Raw genomic sequence first — 26,601 nt, 5'->3', positions numbered from 1 at the left:
TCTCCCTCCTCCTCCTCCTCTTCCTTCATTTTGGTCATCTTGGAGTCAAGACCTGAAAGAAGTCAAACTCATTTCTTACCTGGCAGGGAACACTGCCACCCACCACTCTTCAGAAGTGTAGTTTTGGAGTTCTGAGGGACAGAGAAGGATTTGTAGGCCACATTGTCTGCCAAATGTCTCATTTTGGTCCAGAGAGAAATACAGAATGGTTTTAAAAGACTAATTGGCCAGCCAGCCAGCCCTTCCCTCCCCGGGGACTCGGGTTTCTAGGAAGATTCTAGGAAGCATGTTGTGCCCGTTTCTAGCATTGCACAGCTTTTCAGTTTGCAAGGCCCTCGCCAGCAGGGGGATTAGCCACAGCCAATAGGCAGGTGGTTTCAAGCCATTGGTGAAGCCCACGGAGAAGTGTGCTTCAAGAGTCACTTTTGATGTGAATTCCTGGAGCCTAAAAAAGCTGCCCACATCCACCAGGATGTTGGTGGTGGGCACTGGGAGGTGTGCCGGTCTGGACTGCCTCTGGTGGCACAGGCGACCCTGTCGCTGTGTCCTGCCCCTTCCGGTTGGGAGAGGCTTCGCATTTGACCCTTGGTGAGTGGGGTTGGCGCAGCTGAGCCTGAAGCCAATGCTCACCCTTGCCTCTCAGCAGGCACAGGTGTCCTAGGACTTGATGAGAGGGAACTGAAGCTGGTCTCCCTTTGGAGTGGCTCTCACTCAGGCTGAGCCGGGATGGGTGGTGAAACCTTGGGTTGCATCCATTTGTATAAGCCGTTCTTAGTCCAGAGTTCTCCCTCCTCCAGACGTCTGAGTACTTTCTCCATCTCAGCTGCTGTTTTCAGCAGAGCCTCCCTGCCGCCTCCTTTGTGAACGTCAGTGGTGAAGAGGACTGACATTTGGAAAAAGCATTTGTCCTGTGTTATGGCACTGCTCTGAAGTCACTACTAGGTTTTTCTCTCTCTCCTGAGGGAGGGTCTCACTATGTGGCCCGGGAACTCACAGTGATCTGCCTGCTTCTGCCTCATGAGTTCTGGGATTACAGATGTGTGTGTGTGTGTGTGTGTGTGTGTGTGTGTGTGTGTGTGCGCGCGCGCGCGTGCGCGTGCGTGTGTGTGTGTGTGTGTGTGTGTGTGTGTGTGTGTGTGTAGTGGCTTGTATGCCAGAATGCACATGTAGTGGTCAGAGGAAAATACTTAGCCAGTTTTCTCCTTCCACGGTACATTTGTGTACATGTGTGTAGCCAGTTCTCTCCTTCCATGGTACATTTTGGTACAGGCTGAAGTCACAGGCTTTCTCAGAGGGTGTACACATAGAGCCATCTCACTGGCCCTTATTTGTGATGTGAGGTAGTCTTGCGGTGTGTAGCCCAGGCTGGCCTTAAATTTGCATCCTCCCCCATCACTGTGATCCCCATTGTCAAACCAAGGAAACCACCTCTCAGGTCACACTCCATCACTGAGGGAAGTCAGGGAAGGAACTCAAGGCAGGAACCTGGAGGCAGGAACTGATGCAGAGGCCGTGGAGGGGTACTGCTCTGGCTTGGTCTCCATGGCTTGCTCAGCCTGCCTTCTTACAGGTTTCCTACCTAGCCTTTCTTCCTGGGGTCTCTGGAGCACCACCCACCACAGTGATACTGAGAGTTGGAAATTGGGGTTTACAGGAACAGCCAGGAGAGCGGAGAAAGCAGCTAAGATCTTCTCAGAGTGCTTTTGGCAGGACTAGTTAGGTGTCTGATACGCTGGGTGATAAGGCGAGGTCCTACTGCCTTGTGAGGTGCATGGGCCAGATGAAGGAGGCCGGGCTCCTGAGTGGCTGGCTCATTTGTGGGTCAAAGGCACATCCTGTCTGAGCTCTTGGAGTCTCAGATAGCCTGCAAGTCTCCGGTAACGATTTCTCCCGACACAGGCAAGTGTTGTAAGGTATTAAAAGTGTTATGTCAGAATGTCCTGATATAGGGACAGCAACATGCAGATGGACAATACAATTGCTCCCTCTATTTGGCCATTAGAATAGTCCGTGACTTCCCCACTAATGCCGAGGTTCTGGTACCCTCCTCTGACCCCTCAGCAGGTGAGCAGGTCCTCTGGGCGTAGATCCAATTCTTCTTCACCACCCCAAAGGCTGGTACCTCCCAGACTCCTGGTGGACATCCGAGAGCCCTGTCTGCCCCTGCTCACCCTCTTCTTTCTCGTGCAGCATTTTGGAGGTGCAGTTTATGTTCTAAAGCTTCCTCTCTGGCTAGCCTATTATGGATGTCGTCCCGCAGAGGCCCTCACCTCTTTAGCGGCACCCCTTGTCTTCATCTCCAACACTCACCTTTCACGCCCCCGCCCCCCCCCCCCCTAGCCTTTCCTCACCACCACACTGAAGTACTTCCCAGCCTGTTGTTTTCTGGCCAGCACCCGCTTCCTTTTCTTTCACAATTTTCCTCCCGTAGTTCCAGTTGTTTGCTTGCTTGTGGGTGTGTGGTGGAGTGAACTGGGTGGGGCTGGAAAGTGGGCAAGGCCTGGGTTATAAAGAGGCATCAGAATGTGTAGTCACTACTCCAGGGACAACAGAGCTGGGGAGCAGGGACGCATCCCCCAGAGTCAGAGGTGCTCTGAGGTAACTGGAGTTCTGTGGAACTAACAGTTAACACCTACCTCCTCACTTGCAAAGATGCCCATATGGCTGGGGCAGGGGTGGGGGCAGGGGCAGGGGTGGGGCTGGGACTGCAGCTCCAGCATTATTCGCAGAGCATGCAGTCTCATTAACTACGTTGGCCTAATTTGCTGTGACTAGTTTGTGCCCTTGAGCAGGGACACATGTCTCAGCTCTAGTGAATTACACATAAATGTATCTTGTTAGAAACGATGTGGGCAGAGGCCTTGTGTTGTTTTTATTATTTAAAATATTTTATGTGTATGAGTGTTTTACCTTTGTGTATGTATGTACACCACCCATACATGTGTGTCTGGTGCTCATGGAGGCCAGAAGAGGAAGGGCATCAGATCCTCTGGAACCTGAGTTACCGACAGCTGTGAGCACCATTTGCATGCTGGGAACTGAACCCAGCAAGTGTACTTAACCACTGAGCTGCTTCTCCAGCCCCAGGAGCCGTCTCGCACTCCAGATTTAATTTATTTCATTCATTCCCCTCTTTCTCCCCGCTCCCCAGGAGAAAAGAATGAATGTCAAGGGAAAAGTGGTCCTGATGGTGCTGGTGCTCACAACGGTGGTTGTCGTGTTTTGGGAATATGTCAGCAGGTAATTACGAAACCAGCTAGACTTGTGACGATGGGAAGGCTGTTCTCATTCTGTGTGACTGCTGCCCGCTGAGTGAAGCAGGGTGAAGATGAAGAACTGAGCTGTAAACAGGATTCCACCCTTCCTGTGCTCCCCAGCCCTGGATGGTTGTTAAAACCACAGACCATCCAGGTAACTTCTGCCTAAGCAATTCTCTTCCTTCTTGCCATGCTCCTAGTACCTTGCTTTTCTGTAGGCTAAACCCAGAGAGAAGGCACATTAAGCCAAAAACAGTCTCAAGTAATTTATGTAAGCAGATACAAGAAATTTCAAGCCAGGCAGGGGTGCAGGCATGGAATTCTTGTACTTGGAAGGCAGAGACAAGAGGATCCTACAAGTCTGAGGCCAAGATTGTCTACTTAGTGACTTCCAGACCAGCCACAGCTTTATAGGGAGACCCTGATTCAGAAAAATAAAGGGCAGGAGAGCTGGCTCAGCAGTTAAGAGCACTGGCTGCTCTTCCAGAGGACCCGGGTTTGATTCCCAGCACCCACATGGTGACTTACAACACCTCTAATCCAGTTCCAGGAGATCCTACATTGTTTTCTGGCCTCCATGGGCACCAGACACACAAATGGTGCACACCAGTACACACAGGCAAAACACTCATACACGTAAAATTTAAAAATAACAAAAATAAAGGACAAAAGAGAAATAAATAAAATTCAAATAGGAATTCCACAAGAAACCAGCCCTAAGTCCTGCAATCCTAAAATATTTCTAGGGTTTAAAGGCGCCATCCAAGTGGTTGGCTTTGGTGCAAAAATACTAAGTTTTACTAGTGATTCATTTGTGCCTGGATGAAACACCCTCTCCCTCCCTTGCTCCCCTTGGCTTTGGAGAGCAGGATGAATTAAATGTTTCTCAGTCATCAAACTCATCTGTGAATTAAAATCTATTGTGCCGCTTCCAGAGAAGCTCCAGTGTCAGTGGCCTCAGGGGGAGATACAGCTCCGTAGCACAACCCCAGCAGGTCCCTAAGAAGGGACACTGGCTGAACTCTGTTCAGCTTCAACAAGTGCAGTGTACAGCTAACTGTAGGAGCTGTCTCGAAGACGACTGTTTTCACGGTGGGAATGTTTTAGTGGCCCAAGAGTTCTGGTGGTCTGGGTTAACATCAGATTTCTCTCTCTCTCTCTTTTTTTAAAGATTTATTTATTTATTATGTACACAGAAGAGGGTATCAGATCTCATTACAGATGGTTGTGAGCCACCATGTGGGTGCTGGGAATTGAACTCAGGACCTCTGGAAGAGCAGTCAGTGCTCTTAGCCTCTGAGCCATCTCTCCAGCCCCCAGATTTATCTCTTTCAGAATTTTGAATTTTAAAGTTGGGTGAGCCAGCAAACCTGTCTTGGCTACAAAAAAGAAACTGTATCCTTAGGTACAGGCATAGGTCGGGCAACCTCCAGTCAGAATGCAAAAGGTAATGAGTTTCAAAGTGTGACAGACGTAACCACTTCTAGGAGGTTCTGCTATTTCATTCTGAAACACTCTTCTCTCACACTCTTCTCACACTTTTCTCTCGTGTCTTTTCACCTTGGTGAACTTCTCTTCATCCTTCAGAATACATTGCCTTCTCCAGGAAGCTTGCCAGGTCCTCCGGAAAAGGGCCTTTACTTCTTATGCTCTCTCTTGCACGCCTTGGCTAGGGACTTGTACTTGGATTCTTGTACTTGGAAGGCAGAGACAAGAGGATCCTACAAGTCTGAGGCCAAGGTTGTCTACATAGTGACTTCCAGACCAGCCACAGCTGGTAGCTGTGTGATTGGCCTGCCTTCTCTGTTACATTGTATAGCCGTCATGGCTAAGGACGGTATCTGCCCTGGCCTGCAGAGAGTCCCTTCACTGGGTGTGCAGGACATGCCCAGCAAGTACTTAGAGAGTACTGCATAGAGGTCACGCTCTACAGTCCCTGGTCCAGCCTTCATGGCATCAAGTTAGCCTCACTGCTTTGGCTGGTTAAAGCAGCGCCCTTGGGATCTGCTCTGCAGAAGGGATCTGGGGTGAATGTCCCAGGCTCTGTTTCCTGGGGGAAGATAAATCCTCAGCGTGGGATGGCTGGCCTGGATGCTCCCACCTTCCTCATTGCCCAGCATCTGAGAATGTGTGGTAGAAGAGGACCTTCCTGTCCATAACAGCTGACCAACCGTAAAAGAGACAAAAAGAGAGGGGAAATCCCCAAAACAAAAAAACAGAAATTGAGATTGTCAGATGTCCCTGCCCTTCCTTGGCATTGCTTGTGGGAACCCCAGGGCCTTTGTCGCTGGTCTCAAGGGAAGGTGGAGCCTGGGAAGAGTTAGAACCACGACAGTCTCTCTGAGAATTAAACATAAAGTGACATGTTTTTGTTTCTTGTTTGCTCTTAGCCCTGAAGGCTCCTTCTTGTGGATATGTCACACAAAGTAAGTGGTCTGAACTCCTCATATCTACCGGATGTCTCCCACCTGCAGTTGATTCTCTGCGTCCCAGCCACTGGAGTGCTCAGGCCACAGTGTGGGGGTGGGGAGGAGAGAGGCAATGAGAGGGAGGCAGATGCCTAGGGTCCTGGGGTCAGGGCTGTACTCTGCCAGTCCCCAGACCGGTCTTTATAGAATAGTAACATGCTTTGCCCTCATTTCTGATCAGGGGACTCTTTTCAAATAGTGTCATCTGAGAATCATTCTTGCCTGACTGATGGGGCAACTGGGTGTTGTAGCACACACCTGTGATCCAGGTGGAGGGGCTGAGGGAGGAGCACACACCTGTGATCCAGGTGGAGGGGCTGAGGGAGGAGCACACACCTGTGATCCAGGTGGAGGGGCTGAGGGAGGAGCTAGGTTAAGCTCTGTTTTCCTGTCTTTGGTGTGGTGGCCAGAAAGCTCAGAACAAATTCTTCTTAACTGCTTGTAACATGCTTAGTCTTCGTTTGAGTGTAATCCATCCCCAGGTGTTGCATCTGAATTGTATCCTTACCTGCTGAGGGACCTTGGCCACATGCTCAAACCCACCAAGCCCTTACCTCAACTGTAAAAATGAGAACAAAAATGACACTTTTATTCAGGATGGCCAAGGTCATGTGAAAATACATACTGGGGTTACCAACTCAGTGTGTGTAAGGGGGAGGGAGGTTGGTGTGTGTGTGTGTGTGTGTGTGTGTGTGTGTGTGTGTGTGTGTGGTATATGCAAGTGTATCTATAGTATGCTTGCCTATGTGTGTACAGTGTGGGCCAGAAGGCAGCTTTGAGTATCTTTCCTATTATTTTCTACCTTAATTTTGGAGACCAAGTCTCCCACTGAACCCAGAGTTGTCAGTTTTGGCTACACTAGAGTGCCAGCCCGCCCCAGGATCCTCTGTCTCCACCTCCCCACCAGGTCCTGAGATTCTGGATGTACACTACTCTCCCTGACGTCTTTGTGAGTGCTGGGGATCTGAACTCAGGGCCTCATGCTTCTGAAACAAGGACTTTCCCTAGGGAGCGGTATTCCCAGCCACCAATATTTCCTTTTATAAAAATGTGTGTGTGTGTGTGTGTGTGTGTGTGTGTGTGTGTGTGTGTGCATGTGATGTGATGATCCAAGAATAATTTGGTTCTTTCCTTCTACCATGTGGGTTCCAGGAATTGAACTCAGGTCCTCAGACTTGGTGGCAAGCCCCTCTTTACCCACTGAGACATCTTGCTGGCCTTTCTTTTTATTTCCTGTGATTTTTATTCTTAGGTTGTTTCCCACTTATTATAACCATGCCTTTGGTTCATGAATCATCTCAGACACTTCCAGATGAATTCTGTAGTGGGTTTCTTAGCCAGGAGTGGTGGAGTGTGCTTCTCATCTCAGCCAAAGGCCAAGAGGGAGGGTTAGCCTGAACTACACAGCAGGACCCTCTCCCCCCAGTACTGTATCCCTGTTCAGGGTTACCTTGCCACCTTATCCAACTTCCCCCTTTCTTCTCATCCCAGAGACTTTCACAGTGACAGAGCATGCAGACTATCTCAAATCAGGGCTAAGATGGCCTCTAACTAGTTTTCTAACTTCTCCTTTGGCAGTCCTCAGACTTCCCGAAGCTGTCAATGACTGGGCAATCGAAATTTTTCTCAGACTGGCCTTTGTAACATCCACACGCACACACACTTGCACTCTCATTCTCAGGAAGGTGAACAGTTTGGTTTTGGTTTTGCTTTTCTTAGGATTACCCCTCATTACCGCCATGTCCAGTTCACCAAACTCTCACATGTCGGCTGTCTCATTGGTCGTTGGCACAGCCGCTCCATTAGCAAGCAGAGCTCTGGACCACGGCTGATGTGTCCGAAGGCTCCCAACATTGTTTTTATCCCTGCACCTCGTCATTCAGGGGTCCAGGGACGAGGCGGGTGCTGGGGGCTTCCTGGAAGTGGCCGGCTGAGGCTCCTCGGGTCTGCCCGCCGCCTTCTGGTTCAGGCTTCTGCCTCTCCCTGTTTTATGAACTGGCAGTGTGAGGTTCACTTTAAGTGTCATATCTGACACTTAGAAAGCATTGGAAACTCCCTCCCTCCCCCTGGGGAATGCCTCATTTTCTAGAAGTGTTTATATTCTTTTTCATTTCCTAGAATTCCAGAGGTTGGTGACAGCAGCAGGCAGGACTGGTGGTTCCCAAGCTGGTTTAGCAACAGGTAAGGGGTCGGGGCGGGTTCCTCCGTCCCGGGTTCCTCCGTCCCTGACACTCAGAGCCGTGGCCTTCTCACTCCCTTTCTGGCTCACTGAACTCATTCAAGGAGTCTCTTTTGTTGTCGTTTTTAATTTCTGTTGTTATTGTGTGTGTGATATGTGTTGTGTGTGTGCTGTGTGTCTGTGTGTGATGTGTATGTATGTTTGTGTGCTGTGTGTGTGGTGTGTGTGTGATGTGTATGTGTGTGTGCTGTGTGTGTAATGTGTGTGTGTGTGGTGTGTGTGTGTGATGTGTGTGTGCTGTGTGTGTAATGTATGTGTGTGTGTGTGGTGTGATGTATGTGTGTGCTGTGTGTCTGTGTATGTGCTGTGTGCTGTGTGTCTGTGTGTGGTGTGTATGTGTGTGTGCTGTGTGTGTGATGTATGTATGTGTGTGTGCTGTGTGTGTGTGATGTATGTATGTGTGCGTGCTGTGTGTGTGTGATGTATGTATGTGTGTGTGCTGTGTGTGTATGCTGTATGTGTGTGTGCTGTGTGTGTGTGTATGTGTGTGTGGTATATGTACTGTGTTCTTGCAGGCCACAAGAATATATTATAGAGATTCAGCTATGTATTAAAGCTATACCTAGAAATTTCAAGGTATTTTTCTAGAGGAAACCATTTATTGTGGAATATTTGGTGTTATTTAGCTTTTAGTATTTCAGCTGTCTTCTTCTGTGAAGTTCTTGTGGGCCCATATACTACTGACTGTATTGGCAAACAGTGTAAGCTTCTCAGATGCTGATCCATGAGGACAGGAAAACTGGGCACAGAGATGAGCTGAAGCTGTGTTGATAGAATTTTGTCATAGAGGAATAAAATTAACAAAGGGCATGGTGTGCATAGATTCTTTTCCCTCAGATACCTCACACCGGATGTAGCATCTTCCCCAGGACTCTGGGAAGAATTTTCTCAGGGCAGGGACTTGGGAACATTCCATTACTCTGTGTGTGTGATGTGTGTGACGTATGTATGTGTGATGTGTGTGTGATGTGTGTATGTGTGTATAATGTGTATATGTGATATGTATGTGATGTATGTATATATGGTGTGTGTGTATGTGGTTGTGTGATGTGTATATGTCTGTGTGATATATGTGTGATGAGTGTGTGTGTGTGTGTGTGTGTGAGTGTATGAGTGATATATATGTGTGTGGCTGTGGAAGTGAATGAGTGTGTGTGTGTGTGTGTGTATGTGTGTGGGGGGATGTGTGTATGCATGCAGATACATGTGTGCCACAGCATACGTATGAGGCCAGAAGACAGCTTTCGGGAGACAATTCTGTCTTTCCACTGTGGGTTCTAGAAATTAAACTCAGATTCTGAGGCTTTCGTGACAGACGGTGTCACTGAAGGGGCCATCTCACCAGTTCACAGGACTCTAAGTGGAATTCCGAGTCAGTCTCCCCGTCTCCCTCCTCCTTCCTGTGCCCTCCCCCAGTTAAGGGTGAAGTTCAGCTGGAGTTTAAATTTCAGAATAGACATTTCAGCAGGATACTCCTCGGGGGAATGTCCTGGAATAACCGACGGTTACAGGGTCATTGGAACCTAACTGCTGACCTGTATGTGGCAAGAGACAAATACTGCCTTTACCTGAAGTTTGTAAAATCGGTGCTTAGTGCTGTAAGCAACGGAGAATGCACTCCCCCCCCCCCCCCCCGAGACACGAGTCATGAAAGAGCCCCACTGCCCGGCCACCTGCCCGGCCACCTGCCTCATCCAGCTTCCATTCTCTTTGTACACAGGTCCCACAGTTACCAAGAAGAGGACGTAGGAAGAGGCAGAGAAAAGAAACAAAATGGAGACAGCATTGAGGAGCTTCGGCTGTGGGACTGGTTTAATCCAAAGTAAGGACTGACACTAAGCACAGAGCTGGGGGAGGCGGCACCCTGGGGCGTGCTGAGTGCGGCACTGGTGGGAAAGGGGTGTCTTAGCATCTGTTGGATCTTCATCAATGGGCTTTGGTTAAGAAACTGAGCTCTGGGTACCTTGAACCAAACAGACTGAGCACTATGGTAATTGCAACAGGAAATGGCCAGTGGCAGGTAAAGCACACGGGCCACATAGGATCTGTGGAAATGTGCAAGATCTGGAGTGGGCCAAGAAAACTTTAGTTTCAGTTAACTAACTCATCCATGAGGTAGGAATGAGGAGCTAAGAGATTCAGGGCTGTGAATGAACTTGTTACACAGCAAACAGCAAATGTTTATCAGAAATTAGGATATGTTAGCTGGTATTTCCCGAACTTCTGGTCATTACCTACTCATGTTTTCAGAAACTAGCCTAAACTGGCTTTTAAAACAAAATAAGAACTAAGGTGTCAGCGTGGATAAAGTGCTTGCCGTGTGGGTGTGTCCATGCAAAGCCAGATGCAGTAGCATGTGTGTGTGATGCTGGTGCCCTGCATCGAGTCGGGAAACACAGACAAGAGAATTCCTGGGAGGACGTGGGCCAGCAGCCGGGTGGAGGAAGCGAGGACAAGAAACCCTGCCTCAAAAACGGGCGACTGAGGACTGACACCAGGGTGCCCTCCAGTCTCCACATGGGTGTGTGCAGTGTGCACCTGGGGTGCCCTCCAGTCTCCACATGGGTGTGTGCAGTGTGCATCTGGGGTGCCCTCCAGTCTCCACATGGGTGTGTGCTGTGTGCATCTGGGGTGCCCTCCAGTCTCCACATGGGTGTGTGCCGTGTGCACCTGGGGTGCCCTCCAGTCTCCACATGGGTGTGTGCAGTGTGCATCTGGGGTGCCCTCCAGTCTCCACATGGGTGTGTGCAGTGTGCATCTGGGGTGCCCTCCAGTCTCCACATGGGTGTGTGCCGTGTGCACCTGGGGTGCCCTCCAGTCTCCACATGGGTGTGTGCAGTGTGCACCTGGGGTGCCCTCCGGTCTCCACATGGGTGCGTGCAGTGTGCATGCCCATGTAGTACATACACATCACACAGACGTGTACACATAAGACTGAAATAGACTATCAAAGTGCACCACACTAAAGACGAGTACTAATAAGTGGAATTGGTTTCTGTGTGTATATATGTATGTGTTTGGATATAACATAAACTATTTCTTCACTTGATCACAACCAAATCTGTATTTCTCACCATAAATTATGGCTTTACAAAAATACTGTGGCAGGCATTGTGTTGGGGACAATGGTACAATTAGGAAGTTTCTGATGTTGGGCCTGGGGTTGTGTAGCTCAGTAGCAGAGCGTGTGCCTGGCATGCATGAGGCCCTAGGTTCAATCCCAGGTACTGATACAAAAAGGAGGGAGGGAAAGGGCAGGAAGTGGGGAGAAGGTGGAGTAGATGTAAAACGAGCATTTGCCACAATTATTAAGGTCACGTGATCAACTGACTGGAAAGATATTGTTTAGTGACTAAGAACAGAGCTGCCCAGGGTGACCGCGGGGCCTGGGAGACTTGTGAGCGGTTACGGTGGCATCCAGGAAAGGACGTGAAGGGACACGGGCTTAGGAATTGAGAGGTGGCGCTGTGTGCTTTGTGTCAAGGGGCATCTGGATGGAGACTCTCGGGTGCTCTCAGGTGAGCTTGGCTGAAGGTGTGAACTGGAGACGGGGATGAGGTGCCGTCACAGTACAGGTGGCAGGGACCTGCACCTAGCTGAGGTCATCCAGGGGGAGGGATGGGCCCAGGTCTGTTCTGTCTTCGCACTGGAGGAGCTGGTGGAGAACAGGATGAGGAGCTGCAGAGGAAGGGAGAAGGCTGCCTTGTCCTCCGGAAGGATCTTGGGCTTGTTGGGCAAGTGCACTTATTCCTTGGAATAGGAGAAATTCCCACTGTGCAGGACTGGGAATTCCAGCCTGTCTGTGTCTTTTGATAGGCTGGGCAGTGGGGTAGCTGCCTGGGAGACACTGTGAGTGTAGGAAGTCGGGAGCACGGCTTCTTTGCTAAGTCTCTTAGATGGGTCTGAGGTCCAGGGCTGGACGTCCAGGGATGGCCGCTGTGGGGATGAGGGCCAGGGCTGGACGGCCAGGGATGGCCGCTGTGGGGATGAGGTCCAGGGATGGCCGCTGTGGGGATGAGGGCCAGGGATGGCCGCTGTGGGGATGAGGGCCAGGGATGGCCGCTGTGGGGATGAGGGCCAGGGATGGCCGCTGTGGGGATGAGGGCCAGGGATGGCCGCTGTGGGGATGAGGTCCAGGGATGGCCGCTGTGGGGATGAGGTCCAGGGATGGCCGCTGTGGGGATGAGGGCCAGGGATGGCCTCTGTGGGGATGAGGTCCAGGGATGGACGGCCAGGGATGGCCGCTGTGGGGATGAGGGCCAGGGATGGACGGCCAGGGATGGCCGCTGTGGGGATGAGGGCCAGGGATGGACGGCCAGGGATGGCCATTTCCCCACGGCACCTCCTCTTTTGCTCTGTTTTCTGTCATGCCTCCGTCCGTTGCCGTCAGACAGCATGGAGAGGCTGACTCTCCCAGCTGAGTCTCGCTCACGCACTTCTTCTGAGCCCTGACCTGTGTCGGCCTGCCTGCCTGCCTGACATCCCTGCGTGCTTCATAGGACCCACGTGGATTCCTCAATTCCTCCTCACCCTGTTCTTTCTCACTTCCAGTCTCAGCAAACAGTTCAGTCTCAGTCTGGGAGAATTTTTCCTTTGTCCGCCAGGTCTTAATTCTTTTATCAATTCTTGCTCCCAAATCCTGTCCACATCCTTCCTCCACTCCGCAGCTGCCACCCCATTCACGCTGCCATCAGCTCTTTGGTGGTGGTGTGTGTTCCACATCTTTTCTTCCGTCTACTGTGTGGTTATTAAAAATTTTAAGTATTAAGTCATTTATTTGTGTGCATGTGACCAGGCACTCACGTAGAAGTCAGAGGACAACCTGTGGGAGTTGGTTCTCTCCCTCCACTGTGTGGGTCCTGGGGATCAACTCACGTGTCAGGTTCCCCACAAATGCCTTTGCCTGCTGAGCCCTCTTGCTGGCCTAATTCACAGAATTTTAATACTTCTCTAGCTCGCCCTTGGATACCATTAATGTACCTGTGCATAAAGACATACCACTGAAGACCAACCCCTAGTAACCCAGAGACCCGAATGCTTTATTCCAGGAGGTCTGTGATCCCTGGACTTTTGTCCTGTGTGGTGGATCCGGCGCCCAGAGGTCACACAGCCGTCTGTGTGGCTGTTTGCTGGCAGTTTCCCTCCCTCCTTTTAGAGCTCTGTCGTGGTGATCTTTTAAGGCAGCCGACTATCACAGCGGCTTCCTTGGGGGATGGGGTGGGATTTGATGCCTCAGCTGCTTCAGGCACAGATTGCTTCTGGAAGCTGGTCTCCTCCTCAGCCTTCCTCCCACCTCCTCGCACCTGCACTCCAGGCTGTCCTCTGGCTTCTCAGTCAAGGGTTGCCAACATGCTGGGATTGTCCATGGAACTGAACAATTAACTGCTGGGAAATGGAATGTTTTAATTTTTAATTTAGCATTAATTTTTAATAGTGCTGATTTGTCTTTCTGCTCAAGTAACCAAAGTGGACGCTGGGATTCTTACTCGGTTTCTAGAAGACGTGGCCTGATAGGCCATGCAGCTGAGAGGTGCTGGCGGGTTGAACACCCACTGGGACTCAGAGGTTCTCAAGGGGAAGGACTAGGTGTCATTTCTGTTTAACTTCAGCTTGGCGCTTTGTATAAATTAAGTCACCAATGGCTCAGTCCCCTTCCCCTTCCCCGCCTCACTTGACTCGTAAAGTAGGTGCTGGCAGAGATTAAATGTAGGAGTGAAAGACTTGTATGTAGCTCCTGGTACATGAAACATTAAATATGTGCCTGCTCCCTCTCTTCATTAAAAAGAGAGTAATACTGCATGCTCATATACAGCAGAAGTAATACTGTGGCTCATATACAGCAGAAGTAATACTGTAGCTCGTATACAACAGAAGTAATACTGTGGCTCATATATAGCAGCAAGTAATACTGTGGCTCATATATAGCAGCAAGTAATACCGTGGCTCATATACAGCAGAAGTAATACCGTGGCTCGTATACAGCAGAAGTAATACCGTGGCTCGTATACAGCAGAAGTAATACCGTGGCTCGTATACAGCAGCAAGACTGAGGAAGTTGGTTGGTTAGAGCTACTGAGATGTCCTTAGCCAAAACTAACAGCCCGGCAAACAAGGCTGCGATATATGAGGAGGGTGGAGTTCGCAAATGCTGCTTTTGAGAAATAGAATGTGTGTATGTTTGTTTTCCCTTTTTGTTTTGAAATCCTGTCATTCAATAAAGCCAGAGTGCAGCAGGACTAAATGTGCTTCCAGGGCAAGGCTCTACAAGTGAGCTCCCACAAAGCTGGGCCCTGCGATCGCCTAACACCCGTGACACAAGGCTCGTCACATCAGTGCTGACGAGATGCCACAGTAGCTACTGAAGGGACAAAGACAAATCTGGGGTTTAACCTGATTTTATCAGCACAGCAAGTGTCCATCTAAAGAGCAGCAGAGACTGGGGCTCAAAGCACTGGCCTCCAGAGAAAGCCTCTCTGGGTTGGGTCTCGGGTCCCTAACTTAGTAGTTGTGTGACTTCAGGCAAATTACTTAGTCTTCCTGTTACAAGTTCTTAATTGATTAGAAAGGAATCAGTTAGTTACTTGCACATGACTTTGGCATAATGTAACCCTCTGTAGATTCTGGTTTGGGGCACTGGCAGATAATATTGCTTAATGAGAGTGGGTACAGTTGACTTCAGATGTGACCCTGCCTCAGAAGAACACATGGTACCAAAACTCACAGGAAGTGCTCCATGTTCATTTAGGTAATTGTCAACATCTGTGACCAGTTACATGTCTTTGGTCAAATTAATAAGTTCCCTGAACCTTGCTTTCGTGCCTAGATAATGGATATAACATGTCACAGGCACGTGAAAAGGACAAACCCGGCTAGGGTTGGTACAGAGTCCACTGTGGCACCTCTCATGACTGACGTGTGCCCGAGCACGTGTGTCCACACTGCAGCGGGCACACCTGGTGTGCTAAAGATGGAGCCGAGTCTCAGTCGGAGACTCCAAGCAAGCTGGCACCAAGGCACCAGGTGGCCAGGAGAGCAGGTGGCCGGTAGGTCTTTCCTACCCTGCCACTCCACCAAGAGGAGATATTTCCAGCTGTCCTGGGGAAGAAGGCCAGCCAGAGGCAACACAGGGTGGGGGGCAGGATCACCTCAAGAGTCAGAGAGCAGAGCCTGGTGATGGGCACCTTCTCCACTCTGCCCGTCAGCTCTGTGCAGCAGATGGCAGCTATGTGCACACTCTGCCCTCCAGCCACTGTGGAAGGTGCAGGGGATGTTCCTCTTGGGTCCTACCACCACCACCACCACCACCACCACCACCACCACCACCACCACCACCACATGCTCACAGCATGGCGGGATGTCAACATGGGAGCCAGTGAGCTTTAGGTTTAAATGTCAGACAAACGCTGTGCAAAGCTAAGTAAGTTTGGTCAGGGTGTGTTCCACCCAGCCAGGGCCTACCCTCTTGGTGTGTCAGTCTGTCCCAAGTGAACTGGAGATCCAGTATGAGTCTGCACTGCACTCCTGCCTAGACTCTGCCCTGCTAGGCTGCTGCTTTCTGTCCTTCCTGCACTCAGCCTTCAGTCACTGTGGCCTGGCTGCCTGTGTTGGTGCCGCTGGGTCTCAATCAAGCTTTCTGAGTAATGAGAACAAGCCTCCTGTGTTCCTAACGAAGACACAATGCGGGCAGGGGAAGGACTTTGCCAGAGTCCTGCTTTCCGGCCTTGGCTGTGCTGTGCTCCACAGAGTCCCTTCCTTTCTGGGCACTTCTGCGTCCTTGTCTATAAAATGAAATTGGTAACACCAGTGTGACCCCAGGGCAACCCTGGCTATACACTAATTACAGAGACAAGAACAGGACTGCAGAGATGGCCTGTGGATAAGCTCCGTCTGCTCTACAGGCATGAGTTCAGATTCCCAGAACCCATGTAAAACGCCAGGTGGGTGTGGCAGCCTGCCCGTGATCCCACCGCTTCGAAGCTGGAGAGCGGATTCCACAGAACAAGCTAACTGGTTAGACTAGTCTGTACTGACGAGCGAGGCTCATTTGAGAGGCTTGTCTCAGTGAACAAAGACTCCCAACACCAACCTTAAGTGTGCCTTCACCGCACTTACATACATGCAAACATGCATGCATACATGCAAACATGCATGCATACATGCAAACATGCATCCATACATGCATCCCACATGTGCAGTTTTTTCAAGTTCTAAAAAAGTGAGAGAACAGTGAAAATGAGAGGAACGGGATCATTTGATGTGTCCATTGGGAAGAGGGACACATAAGGTGGTCTAGTGACCCCCAGCTCTGTCTTTGGGGCACTGACTGCCCTTTAGGTTTAGGCACTAGGCAGAGGTGTGCATAACTAACTGCCCAGCATTGACCCGTCCTTATCACCACAGCAGCCTGGCCTTCGGCGTGGTTTCACAAGTGGTTAGGATTGTGAGACCTCTTCGTAGCGAGACAAGCTCCCCCTCTGGCTGGTACAGGCTTGGGCTTCTCTCTTCCCTCAGCAGGAGACTGCTGGAGAAGTCCCCGTTCCTCAAAGAACATCGTCTCAGTAGCCTGCCAGCTGAAGAGAGGGGACACGCAGTCTCTAGAGTCTCTCCATCCTGCAGGACGGTGACACCAGCATCCCCTGAGTCTGGGGCCCTTCCTGGCCTTTCTCTCTCAGCTCCGACTTCTTTTGCTCATCCCCCTGCATCACATCTGAGGTCTTCTTAGGCTCTGATGATATTCCCAAGGACAAATAAAAAGCCAAACATGTCAGTTAGGGCCTGGAGAGAAACGCAAAGGTGTCTGGGATGTGGATCGGTTGGTAGAGTGCCTACCAAGCACACGGAACGTGGGTTCTGTTCCCAGCACCTCCTAAAGGGGTGGTCCATGCCTGTAATCCCACACTTGGAAGATGGAAAAAGGAGAGTCGGTAGTTCAGGGTGATCCTTGGCTACATAGGGAGTTTGAGGTCAGCCTTAGTTACATGAATAGACAGTGAGAATCCGAGAAGGTGCCCAAGCAGCCTTCAGAGGTGCCTGGGCCCAGTGCTGCCCACGCCCACGTCACACCTATTCAGGCCCTTGGGGATGAAGCTTCACTCAGGATTCAGGGCTGGTTGCCACGGATCTTGCTGGCCTCCTCTTCCTTGGCCAGCCTCTTACCGTCCATAGAGGTTCTGACTCACGGTGCTGCATGTTCTGTCTCCAGGAACCGCCCGGAGGTTTTGTCGGTGACTCCGTGGAAGGCGCCCATCGTGTGGGAAGGCACTTACGACAGAGCCGTGCTGGAAAAGTATTACGCCAGACGGAGAATCACCGTGGGGCTGACGGTTTTTGCTGTGGGAAAGTAAGCAAACTGGCAGACTGGCCTTTCATTTTTTTTCTTGTTCTACCATCAAAGTCTTGTTTGTGAGGGACCCATAGCCACACAGAGGCCTTACTTTGTCGGAGTTACTAGACAGGAGACTCCCGTCTCTTTTCTGATAAAGGCTGAGGAACAAAATCAATAGTAGTTAAGTCCACCCATTCCCACCACAGAGGGGAGGGAAACTGTCTTCAGTGCCACTGATCCCAGAGCCAACAGCATACCTACCGCTCCCTCCTCCCTGAGTCACCTCCAGGGCTTTCCTAGGGAGGCGGCAAGGGCCAGCTGTTGGCTGGCTGGGATGTGAGTGTTCCTCCTGTGCTCGGCACGCCCAGGGCCATGGACAGGGGCTTACACAAGCTCCAGGAGTGTGCTCTGTGCACCGTGACCTCCATGCCGATGTGTGGCTGTTGCTCTTTCGTGGGTTCCTCTGGTCCTGTCTACCTGATCATCCTGGAGGATTTGACCCTGGTGTTTGGGTGGGCAGAACCTGCTAAGACTGGACAGGTTCTGGCTGCCCCAGCTTCTGTTTCCTTATTCAGAACATTTGATGCAGGAAAATTGTAATCATTCTTACCGAAGCTTGAGCTGTGCCATTGGTTTTACAGAATAAACCATTTCATTTTGTTTTCTTAGTGAATTAAATGTTTTCCCCTAAAATAAAACATTAGGTTTAATTTCTAATTTTTTTCTTTTCTTTTCTTTTCTTTTTTTTTTTTTATGCAGAGTTTCATTTTTAAGGATTTTGTTGTTGTTGTTGTTTTTGAGACAGGGTTTCTCTATGTAGCTTTGGAGCCTGTCCTGGAACTCTCTCTGTAGCCCAGGCTGGCCTTGAACTCACAGAGATCCGCCTGCCTCTACCTCCCGAGTGCTGGGATTAAAGGCAGCATGCACCACCACCGCCCGAGTTTTCAGGATGTTTTAAGAAAGGCTGAGTGAGGATTATGAGAGAGCTACCAACAAAGTAAGACATGCTGGAGAGTGTGGGCTTCTGAGAGAATCACGTGTGCTTTTAAAGAAAGCATGCGTGTGGAGGTCAGAGGACAGTTGTCTGGAGTCAGCCCTCTTCTTCCACAGGGTGGCTTCTGGGGATCCAACTCAAGTCTTCGGGTTTGGCAGCAAGCACCCCTACGTACAGGAACGCTTGCTGGACATGCCTCTTTATCTGCCCTCTGGGCCTCTGTGTTGATGCCTCTTACGAAAAAGCCACAAAATATGCAGGACGCCCAGCCCCCTGCCATGTTCAAACAGAGCAGAAGGGGCAGGTTGGCCTGAGCTTGGGCTTTGACAAGGACCTCAAAGAAGGCACCGTGAGGCTGCCACAGGACCCCCAGTGCCCATGGCTGTCTTTGGGAAGTCCCAACATTGCTCGGTGTGCTGAGTCCCTGAGCCTAATGGCATGCCATCGGGAAACAGTGGTGTGCAGTTTGGACATTTCACCAGAAGAATAAAATTGTGTTGTTTTGGGGTGGGATTCAGGGCTCCACTCAGCAAAGCTCCCCTCGTCACAGAAGGGATAAGACAGCCACACTGCACATTGATTTGATCCTGCCTGGTGTTCCCCAAAGAACAGAACGAACCCACTGTACCATGATACTATCCACCATCCCACCACAACTTTGCAGAAAAACGGAAAACAAAACAATAAAAAAGCCCCTTGAGTCCCTCCCACCTCCTGGTGAAAGCCGTGCTCCCCATTAGGCAAGCTGTGCTCCCAGCTAGGCAAGTCTGCAACAGTGAATCGCAGAGGAAATGCATCCGGACCTTCAGGGAGGTGTGAGATTTGCTTTGTTTTTATTTCAGTGCCTGGAGCTAACTGTGGTATTTTAACCTCTTAAATGTCATTGGGTGTCACACTGACTCCACCCCACACACCCCTAAGTACTGTTTCCCAAGCTTCAGGGCACACTGGTTTTTCTAAATTTCAGCGTACAGAAGTCTGCCCTGACCCCCAGCCGTGGGGTCATGTCAGAGCCCTCTCTTACCACTGAGCTGTGTTTGCCTCATGTGAAGAATCGGTCCTAGAAACCCGGGGCTTCCCAATGCCAACAGTAAAAGTGCAGTTTATTTCAATGGCAAAGAGCAGCCCAAGCATCAAGAAAAACAAAACAGAAAATAGCAGTCATTATTGCATTCAGAACGTTGTGATTGGCTAGTTGTGCGCTCAGTAACTAACTCTGATCCGTATTCTCTGTGTGTAAGTTCGAGGTTTGGAAAAGGCTCATGTGACGCCTCTCATCTCTGCGGTCTCCTTGGTGTGACTTGGGAAGTAGCTTGAGCTTGTAGGAGCATCACTATAATGTCACTCAAATGAGTAAATAGTCAAATTGACAGGTCTCATTTATTAGAATGGAAAAAACCCCGACAGTTCCAAATGTGGGAAAAGATGTGAAGTCACGGAACCCTTGTTTGTTGCTAGTGGGGATACAAAGCAGTGCAGCCATTTGGAGGAGATTTTGGCAGTTGCTTGCAAAACTGAACATGCTCTTATCATGATCTAGTGATCAGATTCCTTGGTATTGACCCAAGTGAGTTGAAAACATGTCTGCACAAACACCTACACAGATATTTTTAGGAGCTTTATTCATAATTGCTAAAACTTGGAAGCAAACAAGTTTTCCTTTGACAGGTGAATGTAAAAATGAACTGTGGTCAATTCAGACAACAGGATATTATTCAGTGCTAAAAAGTGAGCTATGAAGCCACAGAAAGCAAGGAGAAATTTTTGTCACTTGTCACTAAGTGAAGAACCCGATCTGGAAAGGCTCCTGTGCTGGCACTGCTGGTCCCTGTCACAGAAAATGCTCTACAGCTGGGTCTGAGGAGGCATCTTCTCAACTGAGGCTCCTCCTCTTTGGCGACTCCAGCATTTTCTTAATTAGTGGTCCATGGGGGAGGGCCCAGCACACTGTGGGTGGTGCCATCCCTGGGCTGGTGGTCCTGGGTTCTATAAGAAAGCAGGCTGAGCAAGCCATGAGGAGCAAGTCAGTAAGCAGCATCCCTCCATGGCCTCTGCATCAGCTCCTGTCCCCAGGTTCCTGCCCTGCTTAAGTTCCTGTCCTGGCTTCTGTGGGCTACCATGTGAAGGTGTGATCTGAATAACTCTTTCCTTCTGAACTTGCTTTTGGTTTTGGTGTTCCACCAGAGCAACATAACCCTAGGACAGGTCCGTTCTGACCTCCTTCTGCTTATGATTCTGGAAGAGGCAAAACTATAGTGTCAGGAACAGAATTGGTGACTGAGGAGCTGGGGGAAAGAGAAGGGAAAAAAAGAAGAGCCTAGAAGATTCTTAAGGCAGTGAAGCTATTCTGAGTGATACCACAGCGGTGGGTACACCCTACATTGTGCTTTTGCGCCTTTCCCAAAGTGAACCTTGGGATAAACTATGCATCAGTGTGGAAGTGACAGCCGCCACAGGCCTGATACCTGGAACGTGGTCGGTCCTAGCAGGAAAGGCCGTCTAGGCGGGAGGGATGTGGACACTCCCAATACTTTCAGCCCAGTTTTGCTCAGAATTCAAAATTGTTCTCAAGAGTGCTTTTTTAAAAAGACAAAAGTGTTAAAATACAGCCAGACTGTAGCTTAGATGGTTGACTGCATGATGTGCGTGAAGCTCTGGGTTTAATCCCAGACACTGCAGATACCGTGACACGTAATCCTAGCAGGACTATGAGAAGTTCAAGGCCATCCTTGGCTGCATAGTGAGCTTGAGGCTAGCCTGGTATACATGACAACCTTTCTCAAAAAAAAAAAGTTAAAAGGAGGTGAAATCAGAGACTGTTCAAGTATTTGGATGGATTCATAGCATCCTATTTGTCTGGATGATACCCTGGTATTTGGGGCAACCAATGGGAGGTTTGTAGAATGACCACGCAGTGTAGGTGTAGATCTACATTCTACACACCATTCCCTGTACCACAGAGCGGATGGGACAGTGCTGTGGCTAGACTTAACCTAACACAGAGAAGATAAGATGTTATGAATCCTCAGTGAACTTGAGCAACATACTTTGTGTTTGGCCTGGGAGTAGCCACATTGGCCATTTCAGGCTATTCAAGAGCTGCACTTTCTTTGACAGCAGGGCTTCTAAATAGGAGAACAGAGCCTTAGCATGGAGCTTAGTGCAAAGCGGAGCAGTTGAGAACACACTCTCAGACTGGCTGGCCTCCAAGAGCAAGAGGACAGGGCTGTGCCTGCCCAGGTGTTCTTACGGAGTTGGCGGTAGAAGAAGTTGCTCCACTTTCCTCAAGGACTGGGAGACCAGCTGGTGGAGAACAGCAGGGTGCTGTACAAACATGTGTCCTCTACATGAGAACACGTAACTGGTGTGTGGAGAAGTCATTCCCCTCCTAAACACAAAATACAGACCATCTGAGTGTCATAGCGTGGGCTTAAATTTGTCCCTCTCTGTTTCAGGTACATTGAGCATTACTTGGAAGATTTTCTAGAGTCCGCTAACAGGCACTTCATGGTTGGCCACAGGGTCATATTTTATGTCATGATAGACGATACCTCCAGAATGCCTTTTATACACCTGAGTCCTCTGCATTCCTTACAAGTGTTTGAGATCAAATCTGAGAAGAGGTGGCAAGACATCAGCATGATGCGCATGAAGACCATCGGGGAGCACATCCTGGCCCACATACAGCACGAAGTCGACTTCCTCTTCTGCATGGACGTGGATCAGGTCTTTCAAGACAACTTTGGTGTGGAGACTCTGGGTCAGTTGGTTGCTCAGCTCCAGGCCTGGTGGTACAAGGCCGATCATGATGAGTTTACCTATGAGAGGCGGGAGCTGTCGGCGGCGTACATCCCATTTGGACAGGGGGATTTTTATTACCATGCAGCCATTTTTGGAGGAACGCCCACTCGCGTTCTCAACCTCACCCGGGAGTGCTTTGAGGGAATCCTCCAGGACAAGGAAAACAACATAGAAGCCGAGTGGCATGATGAAAGCCACCTTAACAAATACTTCCTTTTCAACAAACCCACTAAAGTCTTATCCCCAGAGTACTGTTGGGACTATCAGATAGGCTTGCCTTCAGAAATTAAAAATGTCAAGGTAGCTTGGCAGACAAAGGAGTATAATTTGGTTAGAAGTAATGTCTGACTTCAAATTGTGCTGGTAGATTTCTAAATTTGACAGAATTATTCTGGCTAATTCCTCAAAAAAGTAGTAACAGTTAATTTTTAACTTGAAAATCAAAACCAAAACCCACCAACATGGCAAACACATACTATTTCTCCTTACAACTTTGAGCCTTGTAATATGTGAAAAAGAGTCTATGGTAAGTAATCAGATGTAAATTCTCAGTGATTTCTTATATATTCTGGGTTTGGGGGAAATACTGTATAGGCTGAAATCAAAATTGATTTGCCATAGGTAAAGAAAAAGCCAGAACATTCTACGTAGTATGCCAGATAGCCTATTGGAGAACAGGGTGCTAAGAGAAATGTTTGGCAACAAAATGGGCTAGATCGGAGTGGGGGGTGCTGTCCCCTCGGTTCATTGCCTTCTTTGTGGGGATTCTAAAGCAACACAGAGAGACTTTGCAGAAGAGAACTGTATAAGGACACCAGCATGGTCCTCAAAGGATTTTTACAGCCACTGGCATCCAGCCATTGGCAGCCCAGATGCCATTCAGCTATTGTTTGGCTTCTGTGCATGAGGAAGGTCGAGAGCGCTGATGGGCATCGTGGTGGCACATGTCCAGAGTCCCAGTACTATGGGGCTGACCACCTAGGGGCTGTGCTGTGCTGAGGGACATGGCAGGGAGTTGGTGCTTGAATTGAGGTGTAAATACAGGCAGCGTTCTTGACAATGACTAATAGCAGGAATGGAATAGAAGGTGAGTGGGTGGCATTACGGAAGGAGAGGACCCGATTTCTGCCGGAGGACACTCGGTCATCATCTGGTCCTACCACCTACTCTGAACCTCAAGGTTCCTCAGCCCATCATGTTCCAGTCTGGAGGGCTGACATGAAGAGAAAGCCCTCCATCATGTGACCTTGCTTCCCCCTGCTCTGTCTACACTACGCAAGTGTGATAGCCAGACAGATGTACTGGACAACATGAGTAACTGACTATAGCAATGGGAGACCCAGTCACCATAACTGAGCTGCTAAACGTTCAGTTCCCTTCTCTGAGAGAAGCTTAACTTCTCTGTAAGTGATTCTCAAACTGTGGGCCACAACCCTTACAATGGTCGCATATCAGATATTTTGATTTATAACAGCAAAATTTATAATTATGAAGTACCAATGAATAATTTTATGGTTGGGGCCACCACAACATGAGGAACTTGTAGTCAAAAGTTTCTCTGGTCCCACCTGGTCCCACAGTCCTTCAGCTGCTTATAAAATAATCACTCAGAGGCTTAATATTTTTTACAAACTGTATGGCCTACGGCAGGCATCTTGCTAGCTAGCTCTTATATCTTAAATTAACCATTTCTATTAATCTGTGTTTTGCCACGTATTCTGTGGCTTTACTGGTCTGCTGCCATGTTGCTCCTTGGGCAGCAGGCTGGCGTCTCTCCCACTCCACCTTTCTCTTTCCTGTCTCTCTCCTTGGATTTCCCGCCTGCCTCTAAGCTGCCATAGGCCAAAGCAGCTTATTTATTAACCAATGGGAACAACATATACCATAGCATACAGAAAGGCATCCCCCAGCAGGAACTGTATTAGAGGGTGGCAGCATTAGGAAGGTTGAGAACCACTGCTCTATATGGTAATGTAAGCACATCGGTGTAAGGGGGTTGTTGGCTCATATTTCCATGTATGCATATATTCATATTTCCATATGTGCATATTTATTTTGCTTGTCTTCCAGTTGTGCCATCTGTTTCCATTCTCAAGCAATTTATTTAAAAAGCCGTTGCACTCTCAATGTATAGTGTGAAGAGCTTCAATAAAAAACCGTCTTACATTTTGTCCACATTACACCACCTCTTACTCTTCAGTTGTTGAAAAAAAAAGTCATATACCCAGCAGCAACAAAAAAGCTCACAAATTTCCTGAATGAGTGGGCTTTGCAGAAGGAAGTGGTGACTGCACACTGGCTAAGAACCCCACCTCCCTGTCGTTCAGGTTGTGCTGGATCCAGACTGAAGAGGGAGAGTTTGATGTGTGAAGTCCTGAACCAAAGAAATGATCTGTTCTGAAAGTGTAGCAAAAGGCTGAAGAAATTTTGAGGGAATTTCATGATTTTTAAATATTCATCTAAATTTAAATCCTTAATGAGTAAATTTAGAATGTTATTAAAGGTAATGTTTTAAACATTTTTAAAATAAAAATTCTGGTTTACAATTGAATAAATTATTTTCTCAGTATATTCTGGTCTGGTCATGGATTATGCATTTTCTCCCAGAGATGTTCAAAAGTATCAATTATGGTTGTCTATAATGATACAGAATTTTAGGACTTTAGGCTTAGAAAAGCCGTCGCGACCTCCTGGACTTGCCCTATTACAGAGATAGCCACAAATAGCAGGCTTGACTGTCACTCCCAAGTTATAAAGCTGTGTGTGTGTGTGTGTGTGTGTGTGTGTGTGTGTGTGTGTGTGTGTGTACACACATGAAATTGCCTGGCAGAGCCATGTGGTAAGAGGCAGAGTACATGAGGGCACTGTTTGGCTGCCCTGTGTTCAGCCAGGGTTTGTGGCTCTCCTGTCCCCAGAAGTCTGGGCTCTAGGGAACCCGTCATGTCTGGATATGGGAGCTATGTTTGGAGGAGATTATCTTGGCTAAGTTCATCTGTTCTTTCCAGCTCGTGTGAGGGAATGACTGATTGAGGGATGGGAATGTGACCCAAGTATTCCAAACAGTGAATTTCAGGTGCTTTACCAAAAATTCGGGAACTGCTACATTAGGGCAGTCACCTTTAGGGTAAAGCAGAGTAGGGGAAAGAGCAAGGTGCCAAGGGAAACTAGTTCCTAGGGACGGTCCTGACTGGCTCCGGCCTTACCTAAGGTCTTCGCTGCCTATGGGCTTTGCAGGCCTGTGATCTGGTAATTGTAATTGGAATAAGGCTTTCTTTTCTAAATGAGATTTCCTTATTGGACCCCTCTAGGATTGTGAGTTCCTCGAGGTCCAGGCTGCTGTGTGCCTTTGCACCAGCCAGCTCTCTTGTCTCACCTATCTCACAGGCACACAGGTATTTACTAAAAGTGTGGGTGAGTGCAGCAACATCCCATCATGCCTCAGAAGTGTGTGTGTGTGTGTGTGTGTGTGTAACCAGGGGTTGATACTGATGTCTTCCTCAGTTCTCCCTATCTTTTAAGCCAGTTCTCACACCCAGATACTTTATGTGGGCTCTCAGGAATCAAATTTACAACTCAGCCATTTTCCCAGCCCAGGCATGCCCCGTCCCCCACACTCCCAGTGTAAAGGGCATTGGGCTTGTCCACAAGGGAGTTACTAGATTGGGTTGGCTGAAGTAACAAGACCCACTCTGACTGGATGGCACCTGTCAATATGAGATCCAAGACTGACTAACACAGAAAGGAAGCAGGTGCAGTCCCAGCAGCTCCCTGACTTCACGTGACAGATGCCTCATGTCCCTGCTGCCACAACTTCCTCCTTCATAGTCTGACAGACAGAACCCTTTTCCTGTGGTTCCCAAGGTGAGGAGCTCCAGGGTTGTGGCTCATGTCCAGGCTGAGGCTCTAAGCTGGAGCTGACAGGTTTTGGTGACGATTTGGGGACAGTAGGTCTGGCATGCATTTGCCCATCAGCAAGTCAGTGGCTCTCAGCTTGGGACTTGCTCCTTTCCCTGCCCTCACAGCCATTTGGCAGTGGCAATGTCTGCATTTTTTTTTGCTTGTCACAACTGGTGTGTGAGTGTGGGCACTACTGGCATTTGGTGGGTAGATACAAGGAACACTGCAAACGATTCACAATGCACAGATGCACAGGATGGTGAACCCCACCCCAAGAAATGTCATTAGTGCCAATCTCAGATTTCACCAGCAGAAACATCTCGTTTGTGTGGGAAATGAATGGCCTGATTAAGCATCAGGACTTGAAGCGCTCACTTCCTCCCTGGAATCCAGAGCACAGACAGAGGAGTGCCCTCTAGTGGGCACCAGAGGGCAGGGTTCCAAAGATAACCAGTTTCTGAAGTGATTAGAAACACTCTCTGTTTTGTGCTGCTGAAGGTGGCAAATTTGTAGAAATGGTGTTAATTCTGCATGTAAATGAAACTGTGAAAAGTATGCGAAAATCAGAACATTTACAATGACTTGGCTGTAACTGTCCAGAGGGAAAGAGGTTATGGTCT

At 49.1% G+C, this 26,601-nt stretch overlaps 1 protein-coding gene across 1 annotated transcript in view; it reads left to right on the top strand.

Moving 5' to 3' along the window:
- Nucleotides 1–24,513, top strand: part of Ggta1 (glycoprotein alpha-galactosyltransferase 1 (inactive)) — a 29,085-nt gene extending 4,572 nt beyond the window's left edge. Inside the window, exons 2-7 of the mRNA XM_059259055.1 lie at nt 3,152–3,240; nt 5,648–5,683; nt 7,844–7,906; nt 9,685–9,786; nt 17,167–17,304; nt 21,739–24,513. Coding sequence (XP_059115038.1) covers nt 3,161–3,240; nt 5,648–5,683; nt 7,844–7,906; nt 9,685–9,786; nt 17,167–17,304; nt 21,739–22,432 — 1,113 coding nt within the window. The 5' untranslated portion in view covers nt 3,152–3,160 and the 3' untranslated portion in view covers nt 22,433–24,513. The remainder of the gene's footprint in view (nt 1–3,151; nt 3,241–5,647; nt 5,684–7,843; nt 7,907–9,684; nt 9,787–17,166; nt 17,305–21,738) is intronic.
- Nucleotides 24,514–26,601: the final 2,088 nt, after the last annotated feature.

The sequence above is a fragment of the Peromyscus eremicus genome, chromosome 4, assembly GCF_949786415.1.
Source record: "Peromyscus eremicus chromosome 4, PerEre_H2_v1, whole genome shotgun sequence".
NCBI lineage: Eukaryota > Metazoa > Chordata > Mammalia > Rodentia > Cricetidae > Peromyscus > Peromyscus eremicus.
Note: the sequence above shows the minus strand (reverse complement) of the source record. Positions and strands in the feature narration are given on the sequence as shown.